This window comes from Saimiri boliviensis, chromosome 8 (assembly GCF_048565385.1).
Source record: "Saimiri boliviensis isolate mSaiBol1 chromosome 8, mSaiBol1.pri, whole genome shotgun sequence".
Lineage (NCBI taxonomy): Eukaryota > Metazoa > Chordata > Mammalia > Primates > Cebidae > Saimiri > Saimiri boliviensis.
Genome location: NC_133456.1, coordinates 126,861,090 through 126,887,347, shown reverse-complemented (window position 1 = coordinate 126,887,347; position 26,258 = coordinate 126,861,090). Strand labels below are relative to the sequence as shown.

Genomic DNA, 26,258 nt, shown 5'->3' with positions numbered 1-26,258 from the left:
TTGGTATTACTGCAGTGAACACCACTATTCATTTATTCATTCATTAAAGTTTGTTTTGTTTTGTTTCAGACAGAGTGTTTTTCTGTCACCCAGGCTGGAGTGCAGTGGCGTGATCTCGGCTCACTGTAACCTCGGCCTCCTGGGTTCAAGCAGCTCTCTGCCTCAGCCTCCTGAGTAGCTGGGATTACAGGCGCCTGCCACCATGCCCAGCTAATTTTTATATTTTGAGTAGAGACAGCGTTTCACCATATTGGCCAGGCTGGTCTTGAACTCCTGACCTCATGATCCGCCCACCTCAGCCTCCCAAAGTGCTGGGATTACAGGCATGATCCACTGCACCTGGCCCATTCATTAAGTATTTTTGAACCCCTTTGTATTGAGTATGTTGAATATAACAGTGAACAAAGTAGAGAAAAATCTTTTTTTGTTTTGATTTTTTTCACCGTCTCAACCCAGCTTTTCCTGACTCCAGGAAGAACTGGGAAGAGAAGGCGAGAAAAATCTTAACACTCACAGAGTTCTATTTATATGTGTCTCTCTTGGTACATGAGCAGAACGTTTCATAGACTGGGTGTCGGGGAGTAGAGCCTCTGTCGAAGCACATCCCGAAGTTTGACAGCTCTACCCCATCGCCTTTCAGAAGGGCTTTACCAGTTTACCCTTCCACCACATGTGTAAAATACCAGGTTTTCATGTATTGCCTCCCCAACCCCAATTCATGCTATTTAAGAAGAAAGTAAGGCAAGACTTGAACAGTGTTCCTTGTGGGAAGACAGATGCTTAATCACGAATGGATCAGAATAAAATTACCCTAGGAAAACAATAGAGTGGCTAGCCACAGCCTATCTGAACGCAGTTAAGGTAGAAACAGAGAACAAACAGAAAAAATCAGTTTTCAGTACTGGAATAATTTATACTCTATGCAGGGAAAATATATTTGAAGTTTAAAGGCTTTAATGTGAAAGGCAAAGCTTGAAAACTTGGAAGGCAGAGTAGGAGCACAAACATGCCTGTTAGAAGGATTTTTTTAAAAAACAAAAAATACCCATGATAAAGGAAGAGATTGGTAAATTTGAGTACATTAAACTCTAACACGTTTTTACCAAAACACTGTAAAAGAAACTGAGCAGTTGATTCACTGGGACAGACTATGAAACTTTCAAGGGATTAATTTCCACAGTAAATATTTTTAAAACTCTAGCTCTTTCATGCCTATCATCCTAGCACTTTGGGATTCCCAGGCGGATGGATCATCTGAGATCAGGAGTTCAAGACCAGCCTGGCTAACGTGGTCAAACCCCGTTTCCACTAAAAATGTTAAAAAAATTGCCTGGGCCTGAGGGTGTGTGCCTGTAATCCCAGCTACTCCATAGGCTGAGGCAGGAGAATCACTTCCAGCCTGGGAGAGGGAGGTTGCAGTGAGCCGAGATTGCACCATTGTGTCCTGGCTTGGGCAACAAGAGCAAAACTCCATCTCAAAAAAAGAAGAAAAAATCCAGCTTTTATTAAGAACAGGGACAAGCTTTAACAGACTAACAGGCAAAATTAGGAATAGGCGTTTCTCAGGAAAGAAACCAAAATGGGCAATAAACATTAAACAGTCCCCAGCTTCATTTGGTAAAGTGAGAGTTAAAATCACAAGGAGACACCATTTTATACCTAGCAGACTGGCAAAGTTTGACTGAAGTCCAGCAGTACTGCTTGTTGTCAAGGATGGGGCCTAATGGGAAATCTTGTCCTTGGCTATGCAAGTATAAATTAGAAAATTACTTGACTTGATTTAGTAAAGCTGGATGAACACTTGATCGTTCAGTCCAGAATCTCAACTTGTAGGTGTATATCAGAGAATCTCTTACGTGGGCCAGATGATACATGCAGGAATCACAGCATTGTTTCCAGTAGCAGGAAATAGGAATCACAAACACATCAGCAGTCAGCAGCAGCAGAGTGGAAAAAGAAGTCATGGTGTATTTATACAGTAGGCTGCTGTATGGCAGTGCCAGCGATTGAACTGTGGCTGTATATTTCCATTTGGAGGGTTTCACAAAATTCTAGATTGCAAGAACCTGAGGGGAAGGAGGAGGATAGCTGGGACAATGGTAATGGTGAGGTTACATTTCTTTTTTCTTTTTCCTTTTTTTTTCTTTTTTTGAGACAGAGTCTCCCTCTGTCGCCCAGACTGGAGTGCAGTGGCACAATCTCGGCTCCCTGCAACCTCTGCCCCCGCGGGTTCAAGTGATTCTCCTGCCTCTGCCTCCTGAGTAGCTGGGATTACAGGCGCGTGCCACCACACCTGGTTAATTTTTGTATTTTTGTTAGAGACGGAGTTTCACCATGCTGGCCAGGCTGGTCTGGAACTCCTGACCTTGTGATCCACCCGCCTCAGCCTCCCAAAGTGCTGGGATTACAGGTGTGAGCCACCACGCCCAGTGAAGTTGTATTTCTTAAACTGAGTGGTGAATACAGGGGTGTTTTATTACTTTTTTTTTTTTTTTTTTTTGAGACTGAGTATCACTCTTGTTACCCAGGCTGGAGTGCAATGACACGATCTCGGCTCACCACAACCTCCGCCTCCTGGGTTCAGGCAATTCTCCTGCCTCAGCCTCCTGAGTAGCTGGGATTACAGGCACGCGCCACCATGCCCAGCTAATGTTTTGTATTTTTAGTAGAGACGGGGTTTCACCATGTTGACCAGGATGGTCTCGATCTCTTGACCTCGTGATCCATCCGCCTCGGCCTCCCAAAGTGCTGGGATTACAGGCGTGAGCCACCGTGCCCAGCCCTATTACTCTTTTAAGCAAATTGCTCTTTTATGGTAGTATGAAATTTTTCATAATTAAAACAGTATACAGCTAAATCACATGATTAACATAAATCCTTTGTTTCTGTTATGGTCGTGGTATCTATAGCCCATTTGTAGTGTTGAGCATTTAACAATCAATAAATTAAGGGTTTTGTTGTTGTTTTTGAGACGGAGTCTCGCTCTGTTGCCTGGCTGGGGTGCAGTGGCTCAATCTCGGGTCACTGCAGTCTCTACCTCCCGGGTTCAAGCAGTTTTCTTGCCTCAGCCTCATGAGTAGCTGGGATTACAGGCATGTGCCACCACACCTGGCTAAATTTTTTTTTTTTTTTTTTTTGAGACAGAGTCTTGTTCTGTTGCCCAGGCTGGCATGCAGTGGCACAATCTCGGCTCATTGCATCCAACCTCCACCTCCTGGGTTCAAGAAACTCTACTGTCTCAGCCTCCTGAGTAGCTGGGACTACAGGGGTGTGCCACCACACCCAGCTAATTTTTTGAATTTTTGGTAGAGACATGGTTTCACCGTGTTGGCCAGGCTGGTCTGGAACTCCTGACCTTGTGATCCACCTGCCTCAGCCTCTTAAAGTGTTGGGATTACAGGCATGAGCCACCACCCCTGGCCTAAATTAATGTTTTATAATAATCAATTATTTGTGTAAGATTTTCAACTAATAATGAAACCTTACTAATGTTGACAAGGCTAGTAGAATGGTCATTGATATTTCAAATAAGAAGTGTATTTTCTTTGAATTTTTAAATTTTTGTTTAGGTTTTATTTTAATTTTGAACTGTTAGCATAAATACTTCTTTTGATGAGTATTTTCACTTGAAAAAAATCCTTAACAACTGTTAAAAATATATACTAAGTAATTCAGCCTTAATGATTTTTGTTTTTCCTGGCAGCTAGCATTGGATATGTGGAGGAAATTGATGGTTGAACCACTTCAGGCTATCCTTATCCGAATGCTGCTTCGAGAAATCAAAAAGTAAGTAATGACATTTATCTTGCTGAGTCAATTTGATTTTGTTGTTTGGTATGGTTTTAAAGTAGTGTATGGTTGCATAGCTGGTGACTGGCCTTGGGGCTGGTTTACAGTAATGAACCTTATTTTACTTCTAAATGCCAGCTTTTTTTTTATTTTTTTTTTTTTTGAGAAGGAGTTTCACTCTTGTTACCCAGGCTGGAGTGCAATGGCGCGACCTCGGCTCACCGCAACCTCCGCCTCCTGGGTTCAGGCAATTCTCCTGCCTCAGCCTTCTGAGTAGCTGGGATTACAGGCACGTGCCACCACGCCCAGCTAATTTTTTTGTATTTTTAGTAGAGACGGGGTTTCACCATGTTGACCAGGATGGTCTCGATCTCTTGACCTCGTGATCCACCCGCCTCGGCCTCCCAAAGTGCTGGGATTACTGGCTTGAGCCACCGCGCCCGGCCTAAGTGTCAGCATTTTTAAGCTGTTTTCTTTTCTTTTTTTTTTTTTTTGTTGGGGGATTTCTGGTCTTTTCTTATACTCTAATATGCTTAGTAAATAAATAAGTACCTTAGAGGAGCGCAGAGCTGAAACTCTTAGACTTTCTAGGCAGTGCCCTGCGTTGCTTGTATATATTATTTGTTAAATCCCAGTGAGGACTACCTATTCAAGAAAAGATTCTTCTAGTTAGTTGGTTACCTCTTAGCCTCAGTGTTATAATCAATAATGTGGCTAATTTTGTGAGACAAATTTGTGGGAAAACGGGTTCCCCCTTTACCGGTGGCTCACAGTGGTTGATGCTTTTACCCTAGTGCTGTGTGAATACAACTTGGTACAAAGAACGCTATCCTGCAGAGTCCAGAATAGAACGTCCTTGGATCAGCTCTGGCCCAAAGACTCTATGAAACTCTGTCAGTCACACAAAGATACATCTAATAAATTCCAGGTTACTGGAACTGATGTTACAGGAATTATCTAGACCAACAAATTGTAGTGTAATAATGGCCACTCCCCCTACATCTGTGTTCTTCAAGAAGACCCAAATTTGGGTCTGTTGAAATATGAGGAAAAATTTGTCAAAGCCATGGTACTCAGTATGAGACTGCTGGTCGGAAGTAAGGGATTAAACATACACACCCACCCCCACGCCTCACATAAGAAGATAAGAGGATATTTTTACATTTTTAATGCCAAATAGAAAGTAGGTGGTGGTAGCAACTAGTAACTTGATTTTTACAAATTGTCAATGACGGTTTTAATGATTCCATTGTTTTCAGAGAGAGCGAGCTGGAGAGGAAAGGCAATAGTGAAGCAGTTGGGTGTAACCCATTGTTTTTCTTCTTTTCTTTACAAAACTATGAACTAAAAGAGCACTCCCAACAAAACTTTTAAGTTCTAATATCATTTCTTCTGCTAAAATATACTTTTTTTTTTTTACTTGGAATTCAAATGTTTTACTTTAAAAGTATAATGACAATATTGTTACATTTTCTAAATGTACTTTTGTGAAATATCTTTTTAAGTACAGTTTTGTCTCAACCTAGTAAATTTTTCTTAAGTGTGATTGTTAGTTTGCTAAAAATGAATGTGATGAAAAACAAAAGAATCTGTGTAAGAAAAATAATACAACTACAGGATATTACTTCTGGAAAAGATAGATTATCTGGTCTGCTTGTCTTATTTCGTTGTTATAATCAGCTTCCATTAACATTGTTTCACATGCTTTGCTAAGATCTCACTTATTCTTCATGACAGCTCTCTTAGGTAGAGTTCTGCATGTTACAGTTAAGGAAACTAAGGCATATCAATAACAACAGAAATTAAACATGGGAACTACATACTAAAAAGATGCATGCTAAACATTTTGCATGCATCTTCCCATTTAATCCTCACAACACTAGAAGGCTGATACCATTACTGTCACCATTTTACATCCATGACATCCTTGACATGCAGATATGCAAAAGTCAATGGCAATGGTCTGACTCAGATCATTTCTCTCCAGCCTCCATCTAATAATAATTAGGCATTCACATCTGGACTAATCTAACTCTGAATTCATTATGCCTGTCCTTTTTTTTTTTTTTTGGAGAGCGAGTCTTGCTCTGTCTCACAGGCTGGAGTGCAGTGGCGGCATGATCTCAGCTCACTGCAACTTCTGCCTTTCGGGTTCAAGCGATTCTCCTGCCTCAGCCTCCTGAGTAGCTGAGTACCACCATGCCTTGCTAATTTTTGTATTTTTGGTAGAGACCGAGTTTCACCATGTTGGCCAGGTTGGTATCGAACTCCTGCCTCAAGTGATCCGCCTTCTTCAGTCTCCAAAAGTGTTGGGATTACAGGAATGAACAACCATGCCTGGCCTTTATGCCCTTTTTTTTTTGAGATGGAGTCTTGCTGTGTTGCCCAGGATGGAGTGCGGTGGCGGAATCCTGGCTCACTGCAACATCTGCCTCCCGGGTTCAATCGATTCTCCTGCCTCAGCCTCCCAAGTAGCTGGGATTACAGGCATGCAACACCATACCCGGTTTATTTTTGTATTTTTAGTAGAGATAGGGTTTCACCATGTTGGCTGGGTGATCCGCCTACCTCAGCCTCCCAAAGTGTTGGGATTACAGGAGTGAGCCATTGTGCTTAGACATGTTTTATTATTTCTAATAATTCATGCTTGCTTTTGGATTTTCTATGTAGGCTATCGTTAAGTTGAAAGTTTGTTTCCTCCCTGTGTGTGTGTGTGTGTGTGTGTGTGTGTGTGTATGTGTGTGTGTGTGTATGTGTGTGTGTATGTGCACGTTTGTTTGTCATCCATAGCTTTACTGCATTGGCTAGGACCTCCAAAGAGAGGCGATGGATAATGAGGATCTTTGTCTCATTTCTGACTTTAAAGGTTACATACCTAACATTTCCTCATGTAAGATAATGCTTCCTCTAGTCTTTTAATACTCATGATCAGAATAATGAGATTAGCAGGAATTGGTGCTGAATTTGATAAAAATGATGTTTCTTCTATTGAGTGAAGTATATGGTGGTTGCTTTTTTTTTTTTTTTTTTTTTTTTTCTATTACTCTGTTAATGTGATGAGTTGCTTCTATGGATTTTTTTTTTTTTTTTTTTTTTTTTTTTTTTTTTTTTTTTGAGACAGTCTGGCTCTGTTGTCCAGGATGGTGTGCAGTGGTGTGATTGTGGCTTACTACAATCTCTGCTTCCTCCTGGGTTCAAGCGATTCTCCCGCCTCAGCCTCCTGCGTAGCTGGGATGACAGGCACCTGCCACTACGCCCAACTAATTTTTGTATTTTTTTTTTTTTTTTACATAGAGGTGGAGTTTCACCATGTTAGTCAGGCTGGGCTGGTCTTAAACTCTTGACCTCAGGTGATCCACCGATCTCAGTCTCCCAAAGTGCTGGGATTACAAGCATGAGCCACCATGTCTGGCCTAATTTTTGTGTTTTTTAATAGAGACATGGTTTCAAGATATTAACCAGGCTAGTCTTGAACTCCTCAGGTGGTCTGCCCTCCTCAGCCTCCCAAAGTGTTGGGATTACAGGCGTGAACCACCACGCCTGGCCTGTTTATGGATTTCCTAATTTTAAACTATTCTTGTATAACTAGGATAAAGGCTAGGTTGATCCTTGTTCATAACAGTTTTTATAGCATTTGATTTGCTGATGCTTTATTTGGAATTTTGCATCTGTCCCCATGAGTGGAATGAGCCTGTGATTATTCTGTCTTGTAATATCTTTGTCTTTGGTATACAGCTTATCCTTGTAGGATGAATTCATGGGTATTCCCCTCTTTTTCCTTTGAAAAGAAAAGTTTGTATACAATTGGGATTATCAGCTTCTTAAAAGTTTAGTAAAACTGAAAAACCATTGGTCCCAGGGTTTCTTTGTAAGATGATTTGTTTGTTTAAGAAGATTTTTAACAATGGCTCAGTTATTTCAGCTTTTAAGACTAGTCAAACTTGTATTTCTTCTTAAATCAGTTGTGATTTTTTTTTTTTTTTGCAAAATCATTGGGAAGTAGTTGTGTAACAGTATTCTCTTTAAAAAAAGCAAACTTTATTTGAAGTAATTTTAGATTCATAGAAGAGTTAGAAAGCAGTTTCGTGTAACCTGCACCTAGGTTCCCCTAATGTTACAATAGATAGTATATTTATGAAAATGGGTATAACATTATTATTTATATATATATGTTTTATTACACTTTAGGTTCTGGGGTACATGTGCATGGGTATAACATTATTAACTAAACTACAGTTTATATGCATTTACCTTTGCACTGATGTTCTCATTCAGTCCAGATCACAAAATCACATTTAGCTGTCATGTCCGTATTCTGTGGAGTCTTTCCTTTTGACATATGACCATAAAAATTTTAAAGAGTAGTGATCAAGTATTTATAGAATGTCCCTCCATTTTTGTTTCCCTGATGTTTTCTTATGGTTAAACTGAGGCTATGGGTTTTTGGAAAAATACTGGAAGGTAATGTGCCCTTCTTACCAGATTAAATCAAGGAATAGATGGTGTCAACATGTTTTCTCACTGGTGATAACTTTGATCATAATCATTTGGTTAGTATGTTGTTTTTATGTTCACCTGGAGTAATGTCTTCATAATATTGCTTATTCACATTTTCCTTTTTTGATCACTTTTATTAGAGGTGTCTGTATTTTGTTAGGTTTGATTCCCCCTAAAGAATTGACTTTGTTTTTATTTTTTATTTTTGTATTTGTTTGAGACAGTTTCTCTCTTGTCACCCAGGCTGGAGTGCAATGGCGTGATCTTAGCTCACTGCAGTTTCCACCTCCTGGGTTCAAGCAGTTCTCTGCCTGAGCTTCCCGAGTAGCTGGGATTACAGGCGCCTGCTACCATGCCCAGCTAAGTTTTGTATTTTTAGTAGATATGGGGGTCTCACCATGTTGACCAGGCTGGTCTCGAATTCCTGACCTCAAGTGATCTGCCCACCTCGGCCTCCCAAAGTGCTGGGATTACAGGCATGAGCCATGATGCCTCGTTCTATTTCATATTCCTGTAATTAGAAAAGCTAATATTCACCTACATGTCTTAATATGATTAAGACTTTATAGTTTGTAGTGAGTGCAATTCAGGTATTCTTAATCACCAGTATTAAAGTTTTGAATTGATGGGCTGCTATCTACTTTGTTAAAATTGAAGAAGTGTCATCTTAGTATTGACGTAGTGTCTTGAACTTTACAATCAGTTTTCCTTTTATTTCTTGAAATGACATCTAATGTAAACATTAACTATCATAAATATTAACTCATAAATATTAACTAACATAAATATTAGCTGGGATATGAAAAAAATCGTTAAGATTCATGCATGTACCTTTGTAGTTCTTTACACTTCGTTTAGACCAATGGAATAAGGAACCATGTTTTAGCATACTTTGGTATATTTCCATAGATATTTGTATTCTCAAGAATATTTTGTGTTATACCTTGTTTTAGTGATCGTGGCGGAGAAGACCCAAACCAGAAAGTAATCCATGGGGTTATTAACTCCTTTGTTCATGTTGAACAGTATAAGAAAAAATTCCCCTTAAAGGTAAACAGCCTCCTTTACAAACATAAATAATCAAACTGTTAATTTCTTAAACTGCTTGTTCTAATTTCTTCTAATATGATGTAATTGATTTATTCAGTTTTATCAGGAAATCTTTGAGTCTCCCTTTCTGACTGAAACAGGAGAGTATTACAAACAAGAAGCTTCAAATTTATTACAAGAATCAAACTGCTCACAGTATATGGAAAAGGTAAGAAATAAAACATATTAAATAAATTTCTCTATTTGGTATCTGGCCTGGTTTTATTTCACATAATTCTTAGTATTTTTGTTGTTGCTGTTCTTTTGGCAGAAAAAGATTGTTTATTTGATCAATAACTCTGAGTTATGGTTATTATACCATATCTATTGACAAGTCATTGCTCTTGTTATAACAGTTTCCTCAGAAAACAGTACCCCTCCTGTTTCATCATAGGTGATGCTTTTTGATGCTTGGTTTACTTGTCCTTGAAATTAACATATACGCATATTCTTGGCAGAATAATAAACTGGATTTCATGCTTAGTGGTTTAGAGAATAGTATAAGAGCAGAAGCTTTGTGTTTAGGTTTTTGTCTTCCTTTAAAATTAAAGGAAAATATGGTAATTCTAGACATTTGGGATAAGTCAGTAAGTCATTCTTTTGGTCTGTAACAGTTCTTGGAAGGCTAGAAACAATCCCACATGAGGGTGTGGTTTTTTTTTTTTTTTTTTTTTTTTTTTTGAGACACGGTTTTGCTCTGGTTTCCAAGCTAGACTGCAGTGGCTTGATAATGGCTCCCAGGCTCAAGTGGTCCTCCTGTCTCAGCCTCCCACGTAGCTGGGACTATAGGCACACACCACCATACCCAGTACCTTTTAAAATTTCTTAGGCCGGACACGGTGGCTCACACCTGTAATCCCAGCACTTTGGGAGGCCGAGGGAGGTGAATCATGAGGTCAGGAGTCAAGACCAGCCTGGCCAATATGGTGAAACCCCATCTCTACTAAAAATGCAAAAAATTAGCTGGGCATGCTGGTACAAGCCTGTAATCTCAGCTACTCGGGAGGCTGAGGGAGGAGAATCGCTTGAACCCAGGAGGTGGAGGTTGCAGTGAGTAGAGCCTCCACTCCAGCCCGGAAGACAGAGTGAGACTCCATCTAAAAAAAAATTTAAAAATTTCTTATATAGATGGGGTCTTGCTGTGTTGCCCAGGCTAGTCTCAGAACTCAACTCAAGCAGTCCTTTTGCCTCAGCCTCCCAAAGTGCTGGGATTATAAATGTGAGCTGTTGCACCCAGCCAAGAAATTTTAATTCATCACTAAACCCATACATACTAGTTATTATATGTTAAATTCCATGTATATTTTCTCACTAATAGAAGAAAAATGGTCATACAAATTAAATCACCATATATAAGATATATTAGAACTCCTAGCCAGGTTTTTTCATCTGCATTGTTGGATTTCAGGCTTTTTATTTTTGGATGATTTGTGTTAGTTTATGTAGCCAAGAAAGGTCAAGTAGTGTAAGTGGGTGAGCTGTCATCCTACATCCGTAGGTCACAAGTCACAAAGCATCAGTGCTTAACAGATACATTCTTCTGTGGTCCACAAAGCCCTGATCTAGAGGTCTTAGTTGTTTCAGTCTCTTCCTGCTTTTGTTACTGCTTAGCACTGGCCCCTGAGCAAATTATCCAGAACTTTCCCCCATCAATTAAATTCAGGTTATACTAGATGACTGGTTCTTAGCTCTTAGTCCTTTTTGCACCTTAGACTCCTGTTGAAGCCTCTAGATCCAGCCCTAAGAATCACACACAGATTATCTGTGATATATACACCTTGCTCTTTCTGGCTCTCAAAAGGATGCCACTAGCAAATGGTGGCAATAGCTCAGATGTCTGTCAGAAGTTGAAAGGATAAGCAAAGTGTGGTACACACATGCATTGAAATATTATTCATCCTGTGTGGGGAAAAACTCTCTCAAACCATGCTTTTCCTCTACTCACACCACAGCAACAATCATCAGCACAGAAGGCTTCTGTAAGCAAAGGTGTGACTCTCCTCCCACACACCAAACAGCAGACACCAGCCAGGTGTTCTCCAGTTCAACTCTAACCCCATCTACTTGAGATAGCGGCTGATCCCACAGATTGAGGGCTGAGTCTCCTAGACTGCCCCGCACATCCCCAGACACCAATCACAAGTCTGAGCCTCCAGACGACTTTCAAGTTGCGACTCTGGGTTCCATTAATTTGCTAGAGCAGCTCACAGAACTGAGGGAAACACTCACTTAATGTTTACTAGTTTATTAAAAAGGATTTTTTTTTTTTTTTTGAGACAGAGTCTCGCTCTGTCACCAGGCTGGAGTGCAGTGGCGTGACCTCAGCTCACTACAACCTCTGCCTCCCGGGTTCAAGCGATTCTCCTGCCTCAGCCTCCCAGGTAGCTGGGACTACGGGTGCGCGCCATCACGCCCAGCTAATTTTTGTATTTTTAGTAGAGACAGGGTTTCACCATGTTGACCAGGATGGTCTCGATCTCTTGACCTTGTGATCCACCCACCTCGGCCTCCCAGAGTGCTGAGATTACAGGTGTGAGCCACTGTGCCCAGCCTTAAGAAGGATATTTTAAAGGATACAAGTAACCACATGGGGAGATACATAGGGAAAGGTCAGAAATCATCCCAAGTGCAGGAGCTTCTGTCTCTGTGGAACCCAGTCTTCTTGGATTTTTGTGGAAACTTCATGATGTCCGTAGTCTTTACCCCAGAGTATACGGTGGGGTTTTCTCTGGGGAGTCTCTTATGACCCACAGTCAGAAAGGTGGGACAAGATTAGAGTCCTGCCTTGAGGCAGGTGGAAGGAGGGTAGGAGAGAGATTCTGTTTCCTGAGACCTAACACACTCAACATTATAACTAAAGACTGGAACTAGGGATAAGGAAGTTATGAACCAGGAACCACAGGTGAAAACCAATGTGCATATGTATCACAACACCACACAGCCTTAAAAAATCATGGACAAACCCTGAAAATATTAATGCTGAGTGAAATAAGCCAGACACAAAAGGGAAGGGCAAATATTCTATGGTTCCATTTATAGGACGTATCTAGAACAGGTAAATTCAAAAGGACAGAACGTAGATTAGAGGTTATCAGGGGAGGAGGATGTGGGGATTTGTTCCTTAAAGGCTATAAAATTTCTGATTGGGGTAATGAAAAAGATTTGGAAGTAGACAATGGAGGTGGTTACAAAACATTGTGTTATTTAATGCCACTGAATTGCCCACGTAATAATGGTTAATGTAAAGTTTATGATCTATATTTTTACCACAGTTTAAAAACATTGATAATGTAATATTCGAAAACCACTGAATTGCACACTTTAAATGGGTGAATTATATAATATGTAAATTACATCTCAAAGTGTAAAAAGGGAGGGCGAAGCGTTGGAATAAATTAGGTTTGGAAAAGAGTGTTTATTAGAAACGCTTATTTCAGGCTGGGCACAGTGGCTCGCGCCTGTAATCACAGCACTTTGAGAGGCTGAGGTGGGCAGATTACACAAGTGTAAGAGTTCGAAACAAGCCTGGGCATCGTAGCAAAACCCCATCTCTACAAAAAATTTTAAAATTAGCCAGGCATGGTGGTGTGGTCCTCTGGTCCTCACTACTTGGGAGGCTGAAGTGGGAAGATCGCTTGAGCTCAAAAGAGGCAGAGGTTGCAGTGAGCTGAGACTGCACCACTGCCCTCCAGCCTGGGCGACAGAGAGATCCTGTCTCACAAAAAGAGAAAGAGAAAGAAAAGCTCTTATCAGGAAATAATGTTGGACGTTAGCTTCAAGGGCAAAATCCTGGGCTTTGCTCTCGGTTTAGTTAATTGCGGGCTGAGTCAGGACAGCCTTTCTGCCTCCCTTGCTGTGATCCTCTGGGTTTGGCTGTTCTTTCCCCCCAGGGTTTTTAGAGCTGTTTGAAGCCCCGCATTGGGGCAGTCCAACCTTGTCTACCTTTCTCTTGATATGCACCTCTCTGCCCGAAGTGATCATGTTTTTTTCCCCCTTCTTTTATCCTCCTTCACCTCTCTCAGACCCACTGCAATTGCTGTTGCATTAAGTTAATTTAGCAAGCAGATTAAAGTCACTATCTTATGCTCTGAATGACTAATAGGCGTAATCCTTTTTATTTGTTATAAAAATAGCCCTTAAAGGATTTATGGTTAACCAAAGTGCCTTTCTGAGCTGATGTGATATGTGGTGAACACTTCTGTCCTCTAGTCCAGGGGTCCCCAAGCCCCAGGCAGAGGATCAGTACTGATCTGTGGCCTGTTAGGAACCGAGCTGCACAGCAGCGGGTGAGCAGCCGCTTTGTGAGCATTACCGCCTGTCACAGCAGCAGCAGCATTAGAGTCTCATAAGAGTAAGAACCCCTTTGTGAACTCTGCGTGCGAGGGGTCTAGGTTGTGCGCGCTCCTTAGGAGAATCTAATGCCTGGCGATCTGAGGTGGAACACTTCATCTGGAAGCCACCTGCCCCCACCAGCGCTGCCCCCACTCCATCTGTGGAAAAAATATCTTCCTCGAGACCAGTCCCTGGTGCCTAAAAGTTGGGGGCTGCTGCTCTAGACCCCTTCTTGCCTAGCCTCGGTCTGTGCCTTTGCCCCGAACTCTTGGCTTCAAAGTGTAGCACAATAGGAAACACAGGACTGTGGGACCCTGCTCAGTCTTGAGCCTCATTTTTGTTGAAAATTTCTGATACACTTTCCAGGAATGCTGTGCACTCCCAGAATCACCTTCCGGTGCCCAGGCCAACTCAGCAGCACGCTCCAAAGGACCAGGGGTGTATAGGTCCCTGAGAGCACTTAATTTTAGAAGCTCTAACTACACAGCTTCATGTTACAGAGTGCTTCCAAGCCTGGGCATTTGTATGTGTATGTGTTGTTTTCTCTTGAGAGAGAAATTATTCAGATTGTTTTATTATCTTCCTTATTGGCTAGTGTTAATAACCAGTGTTATTTGTAGCTCAGTGCTTTATGTAGGATAAACTTAAAGATCTTGATTGACATATTTGACTATGGCTGAATATATATTTACTTTCAAAAATTTTCTTTTATTATTTATTTATTTTTGAGATGGAGTTTCCCTTGTACTGCCCAGGCTAGAGTGCAATAGTGTAATCTCGACTCACTGCAACCTTATCCTCCCAGGTTCAAGTGATTTTCCTGCCTCAGCCTCCCGAGTAGCTGGGACTACAGGTGCCTGCCACCACACCCAGCTAATTTTTTGTATTTTTAGTAGAGATGGGGTTTCACCACGTTGGCCAGACTGGTCTCGAACTCCTGACCTCATGTGATCAGCCTACCTTGGCCTCCCAAGGTGCTGGGATTACAGGCATGAGCCACCGTGCCAGACCTTATTTTTATTTTTTTGAGACAGTGTCTCACTCTGTCACACAGGCTAGAGTGCAGTGGCAAGATCTTGGCTCACTACCCTTCCCCCATCTTCCGGGTTCAAGCGATTCTCCTGCCTCAACCGCGCAAGTAGCTGGGATTATAGGAATGCACCACCACCTGAGTTTTGCATTTTTAATAGAGACGGGGTTTCACCATGTTGGCCACACTGGTCTCGAACTCCTGACCTCAGGTGATCTACCTGCCTTGGCCTCCCAAAGGCCAAGGATTACAGGTGTGAGCCACCATGCCCTGTCCCTACTTTCAAAACTTTTAATGAAATCTTTAATGTGATAGTAAACTGTCATGTACATACAGTTCCATTTTACAAGAGGAGATACCAATATAAAATAATTAGATTCATGTACTTGATCTTGATATAATTTATTTTTTAGTTTGATATTCATACAGATCACCTGTTCTGATTTTTAATCATCTGTACGCACTTTTCCTGTTACATGTCGTGTTGCCCATGTAATAGAGTGAATGGTGTAGGTAAATGAAGGCAAAATGCAGAGTATTTAACTTTAATTCTTGCTTATAAGACTGGTCGAAAGTAGATGACACAGCTAGTAGCTTAAATTAAAATGTAAAATGATTTATGGACTGTGGATTTAAATTGCTTATGTAACCCTTATTTCTTACCTTTGCCATGTTTAATTCAGCTGTTTAAAGTTTGGCTGAGTTACTTGCTGAAATTACAGATTTTTCCTCATAGTAAAACTTTGTATCCATGACTGTAAGAATATATTTCTATAGGTCCTAGGTAGATTAAAAGATGAAGAAATTCGATGTCGAAAATACCTACATCCAAGTTCATACACTAAAGTGATTCATGAATGTCAACAACGAATGGTAGCAGACCACTTACAGTTTTTACATGCAGAATGTCATAATATCATTCGACAAGAGAAAAAAAATGGTAAGTGACACCAAACAAATATAAGTAGAAATTCAATTATAAATGCTTCTTTTATATCATCTTCCAACCACCCTTGATTTAGTGCATATTTTAGTAATAGTCTTTAAAATATTTGAAATAACTTTTTTACAGATTATTAATAGTTTACTTTGAAAGACTGTTTTGGGAAAGTGTTTTCAAAGAGTGTTCTAAAGTCAGAAGAAAGTGGGAAATTGTGTTTATACATTTTTATATGTTATAAGAGCTAATTTCCTTAATGCATTTAGAATTCCTGATAAAAAGGAATAAAGGCAGAGACTCAAATAAAATATAATAAATATAATTATATAATATAAAAATCAGCAATATCTGATTTTGTTTTTAAAAATGCATTACTTTTATAAGCAGGAAAGATAATAAATGTGTGTTATTTATTTATTTATTTGGAGATGGGAGTCTTGCTCTGTCACCCAGGCTGGAGTGCATTGGCATGATCTTGGCACACTGCAAACTCCGCCTCCCAGGTTCAAGCAATTCTACCTCAGCCTCCCGAGTAGCTTGGATTACAGGTGCATTCCACCATGCTGGGCCAATTTTTGTGTTTTTAATAGAGACAGCGTTTCACCATGTTGGCCAGGCTAGTCTTGAGATCCTGACCTCAGATGATCTGCTCGCCTCTCCCTCCCAAAAAGCGCTGGGATTATAGGTGTGAGCTACTGTACCCAGCCATAAATTGACTTTTTTTTCCCCCCCATATCAGACCACTGATATGAAAAGACCACTAAGTAGTCCCAGGCTGGAGTACAGTGGTGAGATCTCGGTTCACTGCAACCTCTGCCTCCCGAGTTCAAGCAGTTCTTCGGCCTCAGCCCCCTGAGTAGCTGGGACTACAGGCACCTGTCACTGTGCCCAGCTAATTTTTGTATTTTTAGTAGAGACAGGGTTTCAGGCTAATCTCGAACTCCTGACCTCATGATCTGCCTGCCTCGGCCTCCCAAAGTGCTGGGATTACAGGCATGAGCCACCATACCCGGCCCAATGTTGTTTAAAGCAGCATAGATCCAGGGCAATGTAGTCAAAACACAATAATTTTATTTTAATTCTGAAAGTCACTATCTTGAAGAGTATGATGGAAAGAATTTAAAGGCTAGCAAAATTTACTGTAAAAGCTATAGTAATTAAGACAGTGAGGCACTGGTACAAGGACAGACAGATATCTCAATAAAATAAGAGACCCCAGAAACAACCCATGCACATGTGGCCACTTGATGTAAGACCAAGATGGCGCTGCAGAGCAGCAGCTGAAAGATGGTCTTTTCAGTACACAGTGCTCAGTCAATAGGATATCCATTTGAGAAGAAAATGATTTTTGATCGCTACCTCAGATACCTATACAAAATCAGTTCACTATAGTTTTTTTGTTTTTGTTTTTGGTTTTTTTTTTTGAGATGGAGTCTCACACTGTCACCCAGGCTGTAGTGCAGTGCCGCAATCTTGGCTCACTGGGATCTGCCTCCTGGGTTCAAGCAATTCTCCTGTCTCAGCACTCCCAAGTAGCTGGGACTACAGGCGTGTGTCACCACACCCAGCTAATTTTTTTGTATTTTTAGTAGAGACAGGGTTTCACCATGTTGGCCAGGATGGTCTTGATCTCCTGACCTTGTGATCCGCCCTCCTCGGCCTCTCAAAGTACTGGTGTTACAGGCGTGAGCATCCACACCTGGCCCTACTACAGATTTTTAATCTAAATATATAAGGTAAAACAATGACACTTCTAGAAGATAATATAGGAGAATATCTTCATAACCTTGAGACAAGGAAAGATATTTTAAATAGGACACAAAAAACACTAACCACAAAGGAAAGATTGATCCAGTAGACTACATTAAAAGGAAAAACTTTGGATCATTAAAAGGCCATTAAGAGGCAGGTGGATTTCTAGAGCCTAGGAGTTCGGCACCAGCCTGGCAACATGACAGAATCCTGTCTCTGCAAAAAATACAAGCGTTAGCCAGGTGGGGTGGTATGCACCTGTGGTCCCATCTACATGGGAGGCTGAGGTGGGAAGATTGCTTGAGCCTGGAAGGTGGAGGTTGCAGTGAGCCAAGATCCTGCCACTGCACTCCAGCCTGGGTGACAGAGTGAGACCTCATATCAAAAAAAAAAAAAAAAAAAGCCATTAAAACCACTGCATCATTAGAAGACAGTTATAGGGTAATGTAGCTGCAATATTAGAGATTTATATCTAAAATATAAAATGGTCAAAAAACAGGCACTGCAGAATATAGGATATCCAGACGTCCAATGTCCAATAAACATAAAGAGATAATCTCATTAAATAAGGGAATGCAAATTAAAACCACACTAAGATATCAATAATTATATTTTTATATAAAATTTAGACGACTGGAAGGAGGTGTTGAGAAATAGGAAGTAGCAGGAGCTTATTAAACACTGAAGTGAGAGTACAAATCAATGCAACTACTTTGGGAAGTGGCATTGACCGCTAAGTGGAATATATTATGTATATTTTACGATCTCGCGGTTCTACTCCGGAATGTATGACCCCTGCCCTCCCCCTCCACCCCGCACCTCCCGACTGCCTATGGATGGATGGACATGTGTACAGAAAGACATACAGGAATGTTCATAGTAATATTGTTCGTAATAGCTCCATAAACTGGAGCAGCTCAAATGTCCAGTAATGGCAGAATGGTACAGTATATTCATACAATGAAATATTATAGAGGAGTGGAAATGGACAAATTAAAACCACGTACAACAACATAGATGATCCTTATACATATTTTATTGTACACAAGAAGCCAGACACGAAAGAATTATGTGATTCCATTAAGTTCAAATTCATCTGTGATTTAACAGTCAAGCAGTAGTTAACTTTGTGGAGAAGCAAGAGTGTGTGATTGGAAGGGGCATGAAGGGGACTCCTGGGCATAGGTCATGCCTGTTTCTTATCCTGGTTGTGATTACGTGGGTGTTGTGTGTTCACTTGTAATAATTCAGTAAGATAATACACTTACGGTTTGTATACTTTGCTGTTTATGTGTGATGTTTTAATAAAACGTTTAAAATAAAACCCACTACACTGAGAGATCATTATTCACCTCCCAGTGTCGGAGATCAAAACGTTTATTTGGTAACACATTGTTGGCAAAGGGACTCCCTGCTGTTGGCAGCTCTGATTGATTAGAAGGATCTGTTTACGGCTGTGCAGGGTGGCTGATACCTATAATCCCAGCACTTTGGGAGGCTGAGGCGAGCAGATCATGAGGTCAGGAGATTGAGACCATCCTGGCTAAGACAGTAAAACCCTGTCTCTACTAAAAATACAAAAAAATAGCCGGGCGTGGTGGCACCCACCTATAGTCCCAGCTACATGGGAGGCTGAAGCAGGAGAATCACTAGAACCCAGGAGACGAAGGTTGCAGTGAGCCAGGGTCAGGCAACTACACTCCAGCCTGGGCAACAGAGCGAGACTTCATCTAAAAAAAAAAGGATCTGTCTGTAGGATTAAACTTTGACACAGCAACCTCACTTTTAGGGGTTTATACTACATACATTCTTGCTTGTGTATAAGATTATTGATTGCAACATTGAAATATCAAAAGACTGGAAACCACCTAAATTTTCGTCAGTTGTTAAGAAACTATAATATATCCAAATAATGGAGTACTGTGCAGCTGTAAAACACATAGAAATGCTTTATGCACTAGTAGGAAAAGACCACTAACTTAAAATGTGTTCTGAAACGACAAATATACAAAATACAGTACACTGTATTAAAAATGGTGAAGGGAAGAATGTATGTATTCACTTGAATTTGCACAAAATAGCTTTGGGAAGATGTTAAATAATCACATACATTTCCTGTGGGGAGGGGGCTTGGATGGCTGGGAGGTGGGTGTGGGGAACTTTTCTCTGCATACTCTTGTACTTCTGTACTTGGAGCCGTATGTTACCTAGTAAGTGAAAAATATTTGGGAGTTACTCATCACCTGTCTGTCTCCCTCAGACATGGCAAATATGTATGTCTTACTCCGTGCTGTGTCCACTGGTTTACCTCATATGATTCAGGAGCTGCAAAACCACATCCATGATGAGGGCCTTCGAGCAACCAGCAACCTTACTCAGGAAAACGTGAGTCGTGTGGGGAACTACAGTGGTTTCCTCATAGTCAGATCCATCATGGAGTCTTTCCTTTGACCTTACTGCTTTGAAAGATCAAAGAAAAAGTCTTACCGTGCCAACAAAAGAAATATCTTTATTCTAATGTTTTAAACCTAGAATTTGTTGGACTTATTTTGGAATTATTAAATTATTAGAAAGCTATTGATGAGCTAGGCTGCAGCTTGCCTATACAGAAGTGTCCATTCAACAGTTGTTAACTTTTCACAGAAAATTTAGCTTGCCATTTCTAAGTAACTGTGTTTTTGTGTAATTGGCATTGATAACATGGTTCATTGTCATGGTACTAGTACTGATCAGTGGTAATATAGACAACTTGAAATTTTACTTTGTATGTTCTCTGAATTTGGTTGTCCAGGAAGCAAATTTAGATTAAAACAATCTTCTCTAAGTATATGCTTGCTGCTCAGAATACCCAAAACAATGACCTTTATGTCCCTGATACTCATCTTTCTTGAGTATTTTGCCAATTACGTGACTATAACAGTTTGTCTTTCCTATTGCCAAATCTTGTTATTACTGGTGACGGTTGACGAGCAAGAGAGACGTAACATCAGATGTTACTGTCTCTTTTTAAGTAGAGTTGTTTGCTCTTCATCCATAAGATGGTATCAGTGTGTAGACATCACTGTTCAGGAGCACTTTTTAGAGGTTGTTACCTTAGCTGCAGATTGGTCTTTGGCAAATAATAATTTTTAGTTTTAATGTTCTGCCACAATAATGTCTAAGTTTTCTGGTTTTTAAAATTTCTTCAAATTCCTTTTCACTCAGTTTTCTATTTTGTAGAACTATTAGTTTTTAGTATTCAGGTTTATTCCTCTGTATTATTAATCAAACTGACTAGTTTACATTATTATGTTTATAGATTCCATGTCAAATGACATTGAGCATAGAAACATAGAATTTTGTGTCAAGGCTGGGAGGTGGAAACATAAGTGAATACATTTGTAGTAGATTCAAATCCAGCTGACTTAGTTAACTTCTTCATGATTATCACCATGAAGAAGTTAACCAAGAAGAATAGTTCTAATATTAGGTATTAGAAATACCTAATAGTGCAAAAGTGAATTTTCCCACTTATCAGGTATTTCTTCTCTCTGAGATGTGAGGGATTGTCTTGCCGAGTTCAGAGGGTCTCTGTTCTCAGGGTTACTGGCTTTGAAACTCTCCTCTCTTTCAGCCTTCAGTGACTTTGCAAGCAGTCTTTGCTTACATAAGCCTCTATGAAAGTGATAGACCTGGTAGTTCAGATCTTGTTATCCTTAAGATAAGTGATTTCAACACAGTAGAAAAGTGTGCTTTCAGTGCATTCTTCTGGCAGATACTAGACAGTCTATGAAATTAGCTCGTTGTGTTGAATGACAAGCTATTTTAAACACCAAAATTAAAAATTTTTCTTTTTCTTTTCTTTTTTTTTTTTTTTTTTTTGAGACGGAGTTTCGCTCTTGTTACCCAGGCTGGAGTGCAATGGCGCGATCTCGGCTCACCGCAACCTCCGCCTCCTGGGTTCAGGCAATTCTCCTGCCTCAGCCTCCTGAGTAGCTGGGATTACAGGCACGTGCCACCATGCCCAGCTAATTTTTTGTATTTTTAGTAGAGACGGGGTTTCACCATGTTGACCTGGATGGTCTCGATCTCTTGACCTCGTGATCCACCTGCCTCGGCCTCCCAAAGTGCTGGGATTACAGGCTTGAGCCACCGCGCCCGGAAAATTTAAAATTTTTCAAACTGTCTTAGCTAAAACAATTTTCTGACAAGTGTGCATGTGTAAAACATGATTTCCTTGAGGAAAAATTTACTCCTAAGTCTTTAATAAGCCTAGTAGTTTTATCCTTGAACCTCTTAAAATGTGGTTTTGTACTTATATTTCATATTTTTAGATGCCAACACTATTTGTGGAGTCTGTTTTGGAAGTACATGGTAAATTTGTTCAGCTTATCAACACTGTTTTGAATGGTGATCAGCACTTCATGAGTGCATTGGATAAGGTAAGTTTTAAATACATATATAGTAAAAGTATACAAAGCTCTATCATTCTTTAGGCAGTTTCAGGATTAGACTTCTAAGTATGAGATTTCTGATCTAGACATGGAGATTAAGTAATTTTAATATGAAAGTCAAAATAGAAATAATAAATTTTAAAGTATTTATTTATTTTGAGATGAAGTCTCTCTCTTTCACCCAAACTGGAGTGCAGTGGTATGATCTTGGCTGTCTGCAAGCCCGCCTCCCGGGTCTAAGCGATTCTTCTGCCTCAGCCTCCCAAGTAGCTGGGACTATAGGCGTGTGCCACCACACCCAGCTAATTTTTGTATTTTTAGTAGAGACGGAGATTCACTATGTTGACCAGGTTGGTCTCGAACTCCTGACCTCGCGATCCACTTGCTTTGGCCTCCCAAAGTGCTAGGATTACAGGCATGAGCCACTGCGCCCAGCAATATAACTTAAATTATTAACTGAATAGTTAAATTGAATGTTTGTGGAATTTCCAATGATTATGCTATATAAAGGAAATTTTTAATCTGATATCTTCTGGATAGACCTGCATAATTTAAAAAATTTTAATACTGATTTTTTCCTTTGGCCATAATACTTAGGCTATATTGAATAATAATTGAAAAGAAAATAGATATGTTTTATATGAACTTTCGTATACTTTAAAGGAAAGTTGCTTTCAAGAGTGTAAAATTTTTTTTTAAGTAGTGTTACTTTATCTGTTTCAAATTTCAGTAATGAGTTACGGAGTATCTTCCAATAGCAACAACATGTACAGTTATTTTGTAATTAGAGAATAAAGTCAGAGGAGTCTATCGTGTTAGGTATGAAAATATGAACAAACTATCAGCAATGCTGTGTTTTATGTGGTGAGGTAATTTTGGATGTACAGATTATGGCTTATATATATTGAACTAGCTGTACTTTTTCCCTGTGGCTGGTCGTTAATTATGGCCTGTCTTTTATTTAGGCACTTACATCAGTTGTAAATTACAGAGAGCCTAAGTCTGTTTGCAAAGCACCTGAACTGGTAAGTTTGGTTGTTGCTCAAAAGTAATGTTACGAAAAGTCAGTATTAGAAAATGAAAACTGAGAATATCAAATTAATTTCTTGTAACCTTTCTCAGAAAAGTACAAGGAAAATTGTCTACATTGTATATAATTTGGCATTTATGTAAGGAATACAATATACCACGTGTCTTTTCTTAAGGAATAACCAAAGAATAAAGTCTTTCATTTTACAAAGTTTGGATTTTAACATATGTCTATTTTGAAATAGTTTGCATTACTATTCATGTAGATTCTGTTAAATCTGAAATCTAAAGGAAATTGGGTAACCTTTGAAGGAAACTTTTACAAGGTTTTTGTAACATTTTCTAAAAGTACTTGTTCAATGTCAAATTATAAAACCACTCGAAACTCACCTGGGTGTTCTTTTAAAAATTTATCTTACTTATATCAGTTGCTTTATTGGTCAGTAAGTGATGACTCAATGTTGGAATTTGTTCTAGTTCTTTTAAAAAACTTTATGATGTATACTTTATTTAGTTTACATTTATGATTATTACATAGAGCTTTTGAAGCCAGGTGTGGTTGTGCATGCCTGTAGCCTGAGCTACTTGGGAGGTTGAGGCAGGAGGATCCTTTGAGCCTAGGAGTTTGAGACTGCAGTGAGCTATGATCTTGTCTCCTGCAATTCAGCCTGGGCACAGAGCAAGACCCAGTCTCTAAAAAAAACAGCAAAAACTCTGTCCATTGAACTTATTTTGTATCACCACTTTGCCTGTGTTGAGGCGCGATATATACAGAAGCACCCTTTTTAAGATGTATTATCAATTTCTACTTGAGCTTGCTAAGTACTGTGACAACTTACTAAAGAAGTCGGCGAAAGGGATGACAGAGAATGAAGTAGAAGACAGGCTCACCAGCTTCATCACGGTGTTCAAATACATTGATGACAAGGACGTCTTTCAAAAGGTATGTTGTGAACAGAAAAATTTCATTTGTGTTTTAGTCAACTTTATTACTGAATGCTAAATCATTAGAAAGGAAGTAATCTTAAAAAATATTTTTAAACGTAGTTCTACGCAAGAATGCTGGCAAAACGTTTAATTCATGGGTTATCCATGTCTATGGACTCTGAAGAAGCCATGATCAACAAATTAAAGGTAATGTAAGTCTCTAATCCTGTACTGTCCTAGAAATTCATTTACAAGCACATGAAGATGTTCATTGCAGCATTGTATGCAGTAATAGGAAACAATTCATCTGGTTCAGTGTATATTCGTATATTTACACAGTGGGCTATACAAATGCTGTATTAAAAGGACAAAATATATATGTTTATATGAAGATTCACAGCTGGGCACAGTGGCTTATGCTTATAAATCCCAGCACTTTGGGAGGCTGAGGCAGGCAGATCACTTGAGGTCAGGAGTTCAAGATCAGCCTGGCCGACATGGGGAAACCCCATCACTACTAAAAATACAAAAATTAGCCAGGAATTGTGGCACATGCCTGTAATCCCAGCTACTCGGGAAGCGGAGGCAGGAGAATCACTTGAACCCGGGAGGGGGAGGTTGCAGTGAGCCGAAATCATGCCACTGCACTCCAGCCTGGGTGACACAGCTAGACTCCGTCTCAAAAAAAAAAAAAAAAAAAAAAAAGATTCACAAGCTAATCAGTATTAACAATAAAAAATCATTGCTATTTATAAATGAGTACACCTAAAATATTCCTTTAAGTACAATTTTGGAATGCAGTTCCATTTCAGTTTATTTTTACATCATTTCGGCTTGCTTATACACTGACAAGTAAGTGGTAGCAGGTTCTTATTTATCTTGTGTTACTCAAGAGTTAAATTTTTTTGCATAGTAGACGTTTTGAATACACATGTGCTCCTTTTTCTTTTTATAAGAGATAGGGTCTCCCTATCTTGCCCAGGCTCACTCTAACTCCTCGGCTCACGCAGTCCCCTCGCCTTAGCCTCCTGAGCAGCTGGGACAACAGGCGTGTACCACTGCTTCCAGTTGCTGTGTGCTCCTTTTTAAACCTACAAAAAAAAAAACCCTTAGCTTTTAATTTCTAAAAGTAGTGTTGGTCAGGCATAGTGGCTCACGCCTATAATCCTAGCACTTTCGGAGGCCAAGGAGGGTAGAGTGTTTGAGCTCAGTAGTTTGAGACCAGCCTGGGAAACATGGCAAAACCCTGTCTACCAAAAATACAAAAGTTAGCTGGGTGTGGTGGTGTGTGCCTCAGTCCCAGTTACTTCGGAGGCTGAGGTGGGAGGATTGCTGGAGGCTGGGACGTTGAGGCTGCAGTGAGCCATGATCACATCACTACACTCCATCCTGAGTGACAGAGGAAGACCCTGTCTCTAAATAGATACATTAATTGCAAAAAAAAAAAAAACAAGTAATGTTAATGGAACACGGAGCTTTTTATGTTTCGAGATTAGAGATTCAGGTTTTCTGACCTGGTAATGACAGAATTTTGAGTAATTTTAAAGAAATAGTTTTCTTCATCACTCAGTAGATGCTATTAAAAATATGCCTGAGGCAGGAGAATTGCTTGAACCCAGGAGGTGGAGGTTGCAGTGAGCCGAGATTGCGCCATTGCACTCCAGCCTGGGTAACAAGAGCGAAAACTCTGTCTCAAAAAAAAAAAAAGAAAAAAAAAATGCCTAAATAGCTCTTTTCCAGTGGTCTATTGGCTGATGTATTCCCAGTAATCATTTATGTAATCTTTCATTTGATACTGTCTGTAAACCTTATAAGACTCACAGCTGTGGCATATGCCAGTAGACCCACTACTGGGAGGCTGAGATAGGAGGATTACTTGAGCCCAGGAGTTTGAAGTTGTAGTGTGCCGTGATGGCTCAAGTGAGTAGCTACTGCACTGCAGCATGGGCAACAGTGAGACCCTGTGTCTTTAAAACAAAACGCAACAAAATCCTTATACAGTATCTTATGTATAAAAAAGTTTTTGTTTAAGGGGATATTTATTGTTCATAAATCGGTGGTTTTCATTCACCTATTTAAAATATGCCTTTAAAAAGAAAGGAAGTTTGAATTAGGTTTTGATTAGCTGCTTTGGGTTATGAAGAATATATTACTAGTCCTTGGGTGTAAGTGTAAATGCAAGGACCTTTGACCAAAGACCTAGCAATAGTGACACATTCTTATTAACCAATATGACTTATTATTTTTCTTTTAAAGTCATATATTTTCTAAAACTTTTTTATAGCAAGCCTGTGGTTATGAGTTTACCAGCAAGCTGCATCGGATGTATACAGATATGAGTGTCAGCGCTGATCTCAACAATAAGTTCAACAATTTTATCAAAAACCAAGACACAGTAATAGATTTGGGAATTAGTTTTCAAATATATGTTCTACAGGTA

The 26,258-nt window shown here is 39.8% G+C and overlaps 1 protein-coding gene across 6 annotated transcripts in view; it reads left to right on the top strand.

Annotated features, from left to right (window-relative positions):
• The window catches only part of CUL2 (cullin 2), an 82,033-nt gene that overhangs the window by 36,316 nt on the left and 19,459 nt on the right, over positions 1-26,258 (top strand). For all 6 annotated transcript variants that reach the window (XM_039478551.2, XM_074405261.1, XM_039478550.2 and 3 more), the window contains exons 6-15: positions 3,704-3,786; positions 9,240-9,336; positions 9,434-9,544; positions 15,515-15,677; positions 19,690-19,814; positions 21,743-21,850; positions 22,828-22,887; positions 23,706-23,834; positions 23,939-24,025; positions 26,103-26,255. In XM_039478551.2, the coding sequence (XP_039334485.1) occupies positions 3,704-3,786; positions 9,240-9,336; positions 9,434-9,544; positions 15,515-15,677; positions 19,690-19,814; positions 21,743-21,850; positions 22,828-22,887; positions 23,706-23,834; positions 23,939-24,025; positions 26,103-26,255 (1,116 nt within the window). The remainder of the gene's footprint in view (positions 1-3,703; positions 3,787-9,239; positions 9,337-9,433; positions 9,545-15,514; positions 15,678-19,689; positions 19,815-21,742; positions 21,851-22,827; positions 22,888-23,705; positions 23,835-23,938; positions 24,026-26,102; positions 26,256-26,258) is intronic.